Source organism: Hippocampus guttulatus, chromosome 9, assembly GCF_054856545.1.
Source record: "Hippocampus guttulatus isolate MCC_2025c chromosome 9, RoL_Hgut_1.0, whole genome shotgun sequence".
Classification (NCBI taxonomy): domain Eukaryota; kingdom Metazoa; phylum Chordata; class Actinopteri; order Syngnathiformes; family Syngnathidae; genus Hippocampus; species Hippocampus guttulatus.
Genome location: NC_141269.1, coordinates 15,166,584 through 15,175,269, shown reverse-complemented (window position 1 = coordinate 15,175,269; position 8,686 = coordinate 15,166,584). Strand labels below are relative to the sequence as shown.

The 8,686-nt window shown below is 44.0% G+C and overlaps 1 protein-coding gene across 2 annotated transcripts; it reads right to left on the bottom strand.

The window, feature by feature from the left end:
• Positions 1-1,190: 1,190 nt before the first annotated feature.
• On the bottom strand, positions 1,191-6,747 carry LOC147200521 (uncharacterized). 2 transcript variants are annotated; one of them, XM_086119910.1, is made up of 10 exons: positions 6,520-6,747; positions 6,319-6,380; positions 5,062-5,574; positions 4,444-4,959; positions 4,149-4,357; positions 3,282-3,433; positions 2,101-2,343; positions 1,858-2,017; positions 1,666-1,741; positions 1,191-1,563 (listed from the first exon to the last, which is right to left on the bottom strand). In XM_086119910.1, exons 2-10 carry the CDS (start codon positions 6,377-6,379, stop codon positions 1,544-1,546), a joined length of 1,950 nt encoding a protein of 649 aa, XP_085976036.1. In that variant the 5' UTR covers position 6,380; positions 6,520-6,747; the 3' UTR covers positions 1,191-1,543. The 2 variants fall into 2 exon arrangements, with proteins under 2 accessions (XP_085976036.1, XP_085976037.1); XM_086119911.1 differs by lacking the exon at positions 6,319-6,380 and having other exon boundaries at positions 6,520-6,746.
• Positions 6,748-8,686: the final 1,939 nt, after the last annotated feature.

The window sequence follows — 8,686 nt, the reverse complement described above, 5'->3', positions numbered from 1 at the left end:
GTACCACTACCCAGTTTCGTGTGGTGTTTAATGTATAATTTATTTAGTTGTTGGCTTTGTGAGCTGATAGAGAGAGTGTGAGGGAGAGCGAGTGAGAGAGAGAGACAGAGAGAGAGAGAGGGAGGGGCGGGGGGGGGGGGGTGCTGCCAGGGGCAGTGGGGGGGATTATTCACACTCCCAATTACAAATGTGGAAAATTTAGTGTGCTCAATCAACCTACCATGCTTATTATTGGAATGTAGGCGGAAACTGCAGTACCTGGTGAAAACCCACATAGGCATGGAGGGGAGGAGGGGCATGCAAACTCCACTCAGGAAGGCCAGAGCCGGACACCTGAACAGTATGTATGAAGAAATCTTCATAACAGTGCCTCCGAGTGGTCAATCCAGCTCATGTCCAATTCAGTCGGTGTAAGTCAGGTCCACCTCGCTCGGAGCAGAATCCGTACAGCAACATCCAATTGGGTCATCGCCGTCTAGCCCCCTCTCCAGATCAGGGAGATCTGGAGAGGAGGCTCTCCAGATTGCATTGGCATAAATTTATTATTGCTAAGATTCAATTTGTTTTATATGTAATTTAATTTAATTTTTTTGAGGTACCGAATATACTGAAGGAGTTATATCGATGAGCGGCCTGGTGTCGACTGGTGAGCGTATCGACCTCACAGTGCAGAGGTACCGGGTTCGATTCTATCTCTGGCCTTCCTGTGTGGAGTTTGCGTGTTCTGCCCATGCCTGCGTGGGTTTTCTCCGGGTACTCCAGTTTCCTCCCACATTCCAAAAACATGCATGGCAGGTTAATGGAATACTCTAAATATGTGTGTGTGTGAGCGCGGATGGTTGTTTGTCTGTGTGTGCCCTGTAATTGGCTGGCAACCGGTTCAGGGTGTCCGCCGCCTACTGCCCGAAAACCCTTGTGAGGATAAGCTGATTGGAAAATAGATGGATGGATGGATAACTGTATGTGTTGATTTGTTATCTGTTATATTTATTTATTGGTTAACTTTATGATCTGCTTTAACCCCTGCTTTAATTTATCTGGCAAAAGGCGAATAAGGGGAGTACTGACATTTATTATTTTCCACTTTTGGCAATGGCAATATTATCACATCCAAGAAATCATTTAGCATTTCTTTTGTAAAGTAACACGCTTCACACGCCCTTTTTCATTTTAATGAAGACCACAAGACATTCTTTTCAAAATGATTGTATCCTTTATTTTGAAGATGATTTGTTGATTATTATGAGTTGCTTTCAAAGACCTTTGTGCTCAACCCTTCTGCCTCACACTCAGGACGTCCGAATCCAATCGATGTTGGAACATCTCTGTGTGGAGTTTCCACTTTCTCCTCATGCTTGAGTGGATCTTCTCCGGATTCTCCAGTCCCACCTGCCCCCACCGTCACATCTCGAAAACTTTCTTCGGTTAATGAAATACTCATAGGTTTGAATCAAAGTGTGAATGATTTGTTGCCTGTGTTTGACTGCTGAATGGTCGAGGGTGTACCCCACCTCCGAACCAGGTCATTCTTTTTTAGTGGATGTCACTCAGATGATTTATTCCCTGAAGATAAAAAAAAAAAAGAAAGAGGGAGAAAAGGCCTTTGCAATTATTTCTATTTTGTCAACACACTGTATAGCCTGATATCCGAATGAGTATGCTTACAAGTGATTGGGCCAATGGTGACTGGCTTCATTCGGGTAGAGTCTGAGACAGAGCGGTGTGCCCTCCTTGTGCAAGTCTATGTGGTGGGAGTATATGAAAAGCAATAAGAAAACGTTGCAACCAAGTGGTTAATAAACAATGGACAAGTAGTTGCCATGCTGTGAATCAAATAGAATAGAGTATATTACTGACCGGAATGCAAGAGTGCCTCCTGCGGTCACACAGGCTGAGGCTGCAGTGGAGGTAAACATCTCGGTATGCTCCCTGAAGCAGGAAGAAGAGGGCAGCGAAACGAGCCCGAAGCGATGAGCCACTCTCGACCACCGACACTTGTTGGCGATCAGCGGGACATCTAAAACAGCCGAGGGGACATCATTGGTTATCATCCTGTTTTAGTCATGAATCTATAGTCATTCCAACTGAGGAGACGCATACTTGTTGTGGATGAGAGAGTATTGCTCAGCGGTCGCAGGGTTTGGGGAGTGAGAAGCAAAGCAATCCTCCAAAACAAGTGCCAAGCTTTGATCTCTTCTGTCCACAGAGACCCCCACATACAATGGTGAGCCCATTGGAAGGAAAACTGCACCCGCTGCAGAAGGCTCTGTGTAGTTGGAGTTGCGGAACAAGACCATGGAGGCTCTGGCTTTGTCACCCGAGCCAACAAGAGCACCTTCCAGACTGTCGAGAACGAGTACATATCATCAATCAAGATAGTGTCTCTCTTCGCGACTATTCGACAGCCCTTAACATCGTTTATGAGACTTACTTAAATCTTTATAACACAAAAAATTGTTACTGATTTACAATATCAATACGCTGCTGTCAGGGAATTCACCCGGACAGTTTGAATGAAGAGACTCGACTCGGGAACAGATTGTCTTTTGCTGATCAGCAAAGGGGCGGAGTTCCTCGAAGCAGCACAAGCTGTGTTTGCCTCTCAGATCGAAGCCCCAACTTTGCACCCCCAGTGAACATTTTTATTCACATCTTTTGCAAATTACATGTAACATATCAGAACACCCCCCCCCCCCCCCCCCATTTGCATGCCGTGGTTCTCACCCTGCGATACGCCTCTCAGTCCGCACCTGGAGGCCAAGACACCTCCCGGTACAAACAATGGATACCTTGTTATTTCAATAGCTACTCTTTCCATGAATTGAGACAACTGTAACTTCACTCAAGAACATCTTATCATGCTGGAGCACATCCTGTCCACCCCAAGCACCTTGGCTCCATTCACCTCAAAAGTGGCCCTGATTCTGTGTGCTCCATTGTGTACAAGCTGTGAGAACACACGCGTTCGAGGTCAATCAAGCATATAACAAAATGAAACTTTGAAACATGAGAACATTGAGTTTGTCTTTTCCCATAGTACAATTACCTTTTTACAGCAAGAAATATTGACCATATCTACAACATAGAAATGCTTTTGCTTTATCTTAAAAAGCAGCCAAATAGAAATACACTTCCATCAATATATTTCCCATTTTAAACGCTGACTAGACATGCAATAACTGTACACCTGCAACATTGTTTCTTATTAAATCACAGTTTCCTAAATGAGAGCTGAATCAATTAATTCACAGCAAAGATCGCCCTAGTTATGATATACTCACTCCAGGTACGGCCTGACGGCTACATTTAGCCTGCTGTCTGTATCCAGGGGATAGGCACACGAGAAAGGAAGTTTCAGAGGAGGAGAGAAGGATGCGTTGTTCAATGGGTAGATGAATAGACTGTTGGAGTAGATGGCGTGTGTCTGGTTGGTCTGCAAGACAAATATTCATAAGATAGAAGATTAACATTTCATTCAATCACAGCCTTGTTTTTGGTGATAGAGTTCAAGAAAAACAAGGACTTCAGTCTGACTAAGTACTTTCGTGTGTTGCGGTACTTCTTGAAAATTAGCATTTGTATGGCACTAACAAGAGACGATTGTCATCAGTGCTGTATCATCATACACAGGAAAAGTGAATTAATTATTCGGGGGATGTGTCAAAGTGAACAGATTCATCCCCTGAAGCTGAGTGCAGAAAAACCCGCTATTCGCCGATGATAAACATCGGGCTAGCACATGAATCGTGAAATCCACATATAATTGACAGTCATCATGCATGTATGAAAAAATAAATATATCCCCCAAAATTCTTGAATAAGCAGGCAAAAACTACACTGCCCCCACCCCTCCCCCAAAAAACAAGAATTGCTACCCTCTAAAAAATATAAATATTTATATAAATATTTTAAAAGATTGACAAAAATAATATCTGCGAAAAGGTGAATCCACGTGCGCCGACCCGTGAGTATGCGGACCATGACCTTGAGGTACTTCTGTTCATGTACTCATATCATTTCGTTCACTGAAAATTTTGCATTCCAAACAAAATCCTCAAAGTCCTTAGCATCACAAAAGACAACACAACAAGAGACCCACCAGATAGATGTGTTATGGTGTAGTGTTTTTTGTTTTGTTTTGTTCTTACCGTCAGTGTGTTTCCGCAGGCATCTGCCTTAGTGTCGGCCTCATACCACACAATGCCACTCTGCACCTTGACCCAGGAACAGTTGTGGACTGCTAGGTTGCCAGAAAGTGGGTTGTAACCAGCACTTGTTGTGCTAACGGAATTCAGGCCCACTTGGATTTTGTCAGGACCACAAATAAGGTGTGAAGGTCTGGGTGAAGGTTGGTCATCTAAACAAAAGAAAAATGCATGGGTTCATTAATTACATGGTTTCAGTGTAATGATGCCAAAACTCAATCCAACTATAAGAAGTTACCTTCACAAACCACTCCAGCATCCTCGTGGTGACCACATTCGTGCGACCCGATCCCTCGGTGCTGGCACTCTCCCAGCTTTGCTTCACTTCCGGTGCATCTGACGTCGTCCAGCCAAATGGGCCCTCTGCCCTCTCCAAAGTGAGCATGAAGGGGGGCCGCCAGAGCCCTGCCGCAGCCCAACTGCCTGCACACCACTTGTGCATGCTTCACGCCCCAGATGTCGTCACACACCGTTCCCCACTGTCCGCGTTGGAAGATTTCCACTCTGCCGGAGCAGGAGCTGTTTGCACCATTCGCCAGACGGACCTCCCCCTCATCAACTGGTTGTGCTGGTGGTGTTGGGAAAGGAGGTGTTGTCCAAGTGGTTGTTGTTGTTCTTGTTCTTGTTGTTGAATGACTGTGACCCTCTGTCGTTGTACCCATGACACCGGTCGTTGTTTCAGAGGCGATTGTGGTTGGCTCCATTCCAGAAACATCAGGTTCAGGAGTCACAAAATAACTTGTTTCATTCACCGCTGAGAACAACAGAGTTGTGTTAGACTGAATGACTCCACAAACCCTTTACGCCAGGTTTCAGTGCAATAATGCCAAAATGGAATCCAACTATAAGAAGTTACCTTCACAAACCACTCCAGCATCCTCGTGGTGACCACAGTCGTGCGACCCGATCCCTAGGTGATTGCACTCTCCCAGCTTTGCTTCACTTCCGGTGCATCTGACGTCGTCCAGCCAAATGGGCCCTCTGCCCTCTCCAAAGTGAGCACGAAGGGGGGCCGCCAGAGCCCTGCCGCAGCCCAACTGCCTGCACACCACTTGTGCATGCTTCACGCCCCAGATGTCGTCACACACCGTTCCCCACTGTCCGCGTTGGAGGATTTCCACTCTGCCGGAGCAGGAGCTGTTTGCACCATTCGCCAGACGGACCTCCCCCTCATCAACTGGTTGTGCTGGTGGTGTTGGGAAAGGAGGTGTTGTCCAAGTGGTTGTTGTTGTTCTTGTTCTTGTTGTTGAATGACTGTGACCCTCTGTCGTTGTACCCATGACACCGGTCGTTGTTTCAGAGGCGATTGTTGTTGGCTCCATTCCAAAACCATCAGGTTCAGGTGGGGTAAAATAACTTCCATTCACCGCTGAGAACAAAAGAGTTCTGTTAGACTGTGTAATGACTCCACAAAACTTTTACGCCAGCAGACCATTAAAATTTGATTATCTTTGTCCGTACAACTACACCATCAGCGACTTAGGCAAAGTACAAAGCACATTGTTTTCAATTTTACTACTGACGCCAGTTATTTGCTCATACAGTACATTAAAAAAAACTATGGTAACCTTTTAAAGGGGGTGTGACAATGATAGGCCCCATGTTTCCTGGAAGAATGCATTTATTGTTGTTTGTATACTGTAGTTGGTGAATTTGCTTTGAAGTACTTCTATTCTTCTGTCACTGAGTGTGAGAGGACATCTAACCAAATAATATAAAAATAATATTAACACGGCGGCCCGGTAGTCCAGTGGTTAGCACGTGGGCTTCACAGTGCGGAGGTACCGGGTTCGATTCCAGCTCCGGCCTCCCTGTGTGGAGTTTGCATGTTCTCCCCGGGCCTGCGTGGGTTTTCTCCGGGTGCTCCGGTTTCCTCCCACATTCCAAAAGCATGCATGGCAGGCTGATTGGATGCTCTAAATTGTCCCTAGGTGTGAGTGTGGGCGTGGATGGTTGTTCGTCTCGGTGTGCCCTGCGATTGGCTGGCGACTGATTCAGGGTGACCCCCGCCTACTGCCCGGAGACGGCTGGGATAGGCTCCAGCACCCCCCGTGACCCTAGTGAGGATCAAGCGGTTCGGAAAATGGATGGATGGATAATATTAACACTATACCTGATCCTCTTGTTATGAGCTGCCAAGTCAGAAACAGTAATACTCCCCTTGGCATCCCCATACTAGCCATGTTTCGACCCGAAAGAGAAAGAAAAACCATGAAATTCATACATTTTTTTAAAAAAATGGTTGACTAGGTGTGAATAACAGGCAATCATGAAGTCTTGCTATTATGCATGAAAAGCAAATTGCTTTTCTTACCTTGTTACTGTTGGAGGAAGGTGGCCTTTTTCTTCCTCTGTGTGTTCGTTTCAGAAGTGAGAATGTTGGTTATCGGAATACAGGCTGGAGATATTGAACAGTTTCTTCAAAGGTTTTATTTGCAGAATATTCTGGGCACGTGAGCTACAGTCAGTAGATCACAAGTGCAAAGACACGACTCACACCATATTTATATGATCAGAAGGGCGTTATCCAAACTGTTGTGCGACATCGGGACTTTCGTTTTTGTCTACACTGATTCTAGTTTGTATCAACTCGCGCACTATGCCCTATGCGTCACCACAAAGTCCAGTAAGCAGTGTAACAAAGTTAATGATACATCTGGCTAAAAAAACAGTTTCCCTGAGAAAGTTATACAGGCATGACTAAATATGGGTAGAGGACACACTTCACTATCTATCTATCTATCTATCTATCTATCTATCTATCTATCTATCTATCTATCTATCTATCTATCTATCTATCTATCTATCTATCTATCTATCTATCTATCTATCTATCTATCTACCTATCTATCTATCTATGTACTGATTGAACTGAGGTTTTTTTTATTGTACCCTATGCAATTGCATGCTGCTACAGTAGTGTTTTGACATCAATTATAGCAAATTTGAGCCCTCATTTTAGCCTATAACCACGTGACGAAAAAGATCTACTATAAGAAAGTGTGTTCACAAGTCATTTTTATCCATCTCAATGACTCATTCAAAACGCACGATGAATTCAACACAAACAGGCACTCATTGAAATGCTTCCTCCCTCCTCTGATCTGTTTTTACTGCGTCAAAGACGTACCTGAATTTAACATTTCAATGCAAAGCTGGTGGCCCGGTAGTCCAGTGGTTCGCGCATCGACCTCACAGTCCAGAGGTCGTGGGTTTGATCCTGGCTCCGGCCTTCCTGTGTGGAGTTTGCATGTTCTCCCCAGGTCTGCGTGGGTTTTCTCCGGGTATTCCGGTTTCCTCCCACATTCCAAAAATATGCATGGCAGGCTGATTCAACACTCTAAAATTGTCCTTAGGTGTGAGTGTGAGCGTGGATGGTCGTTCGTCTGTGTGTGCCCTGCAATTGGCTGGCAACTGGTTCAGGGTGTCCCCCGCCTACTGGCCAAAGATGGCTGGGATAGTCTCAATGAGTCATTTAAGATAAGATAAGATAAGATAACCTTTATTTGTCCCAAACTGGGGAAATTTGCAGTCTTCAGCAGCAAGATTGACTCATTGAAATATTTTGTCATTCATTCATTCAAACAAAAGAGGCTCGGTGTGACAAAAATTGCATATTTTTCAGATGATCTGTCAGTGGAAACGTTTTCCTCGTAATGTTCCACAGTACAATATTTATTTTTCGACTAACCTTGCTACTGATATTGAAGTAGATGTGAGTGATGGTGCAAAGACATGAGGAGAGGAACAAGACGCTGCATGAGTCATAACATCACGTCAGACACAGAAAAGCTATTTTTAACTTTGAAACCACTTGGGTGGACACTGATTGGTCAGTATGAGGAGGAAAGGATGAAGGTTCAGAATATATTAATGTGAGATAGTACTGTGTATTGAAAAAGGCAATACCTCAAATAATCAATCATTTATGTCTTAACAACACAATTTCTTATTAGGAAATAAGGATTCTGATTCAAAAAATACTTGTTACGGAATCTGTGCCAGCACTCCAGTTTATTATGTAAAGTCATTGATTTCGGTCGCCAACCTAAAATAAAACAAACTGCCCCACCTCCAAATGCCCTAAATTTAAAGTATACAGTATAATCAGATCTAAAATGTTGAAAAGGGCTTATTCTCATTGAGGATGCAATATTAATAATTGAAAAAACATGTCAATTTAGGGGTTTTCTGAAAAGTGACTATTATGGAGGTACACCAACGCCAGCAATATGAAAGGTTACTTCCAGTGTAACATATGCCAGTTTGCACTTGATTGTTCTCTGATCCTTTTGCATAGCTTGCGTTATTTATACAAATAAATCAATATCTTAAAAGAATTTCATCATAGATTTCACCGAATAACTTCATGCATGGAGATAACAGAATATCTTCACGCACACAATCAGAACAAATCTGAGCAATCCAAAAAATGAGTTAGGTGAAGTCATGTTGAATACCTAACGTATTGTAGTCATAAA

What these genes read in the sequence shown, in the direction of transcription:
- LOC147200521 (XM_086119910.1), bottom strand. Translation starts at nt 6,379, where the DNA reads ATGGGGATGCCAAGGGGAGTATTACTGTTTCTGACTTGGCAGCTCATA. An exon ending in TGCTGGAGTGGTTTGTGAAG is followed by an intron (nt 4,960 to 5,061) that starts GTAACTTCTTAT and finishes TGTTGTTCTCAG; the next exon opens with CGGTGAATGAAACAAGTTAT. An exon ending in GCCGTCAGGCCGTACCTGGA is followed by an intron (nt 2,344 to 3,281) that starts GTGAGTATATCA and finishes CGTTCTCGACAG; the next exon opens with TCTGGAAGGTGCTCTTGTTG.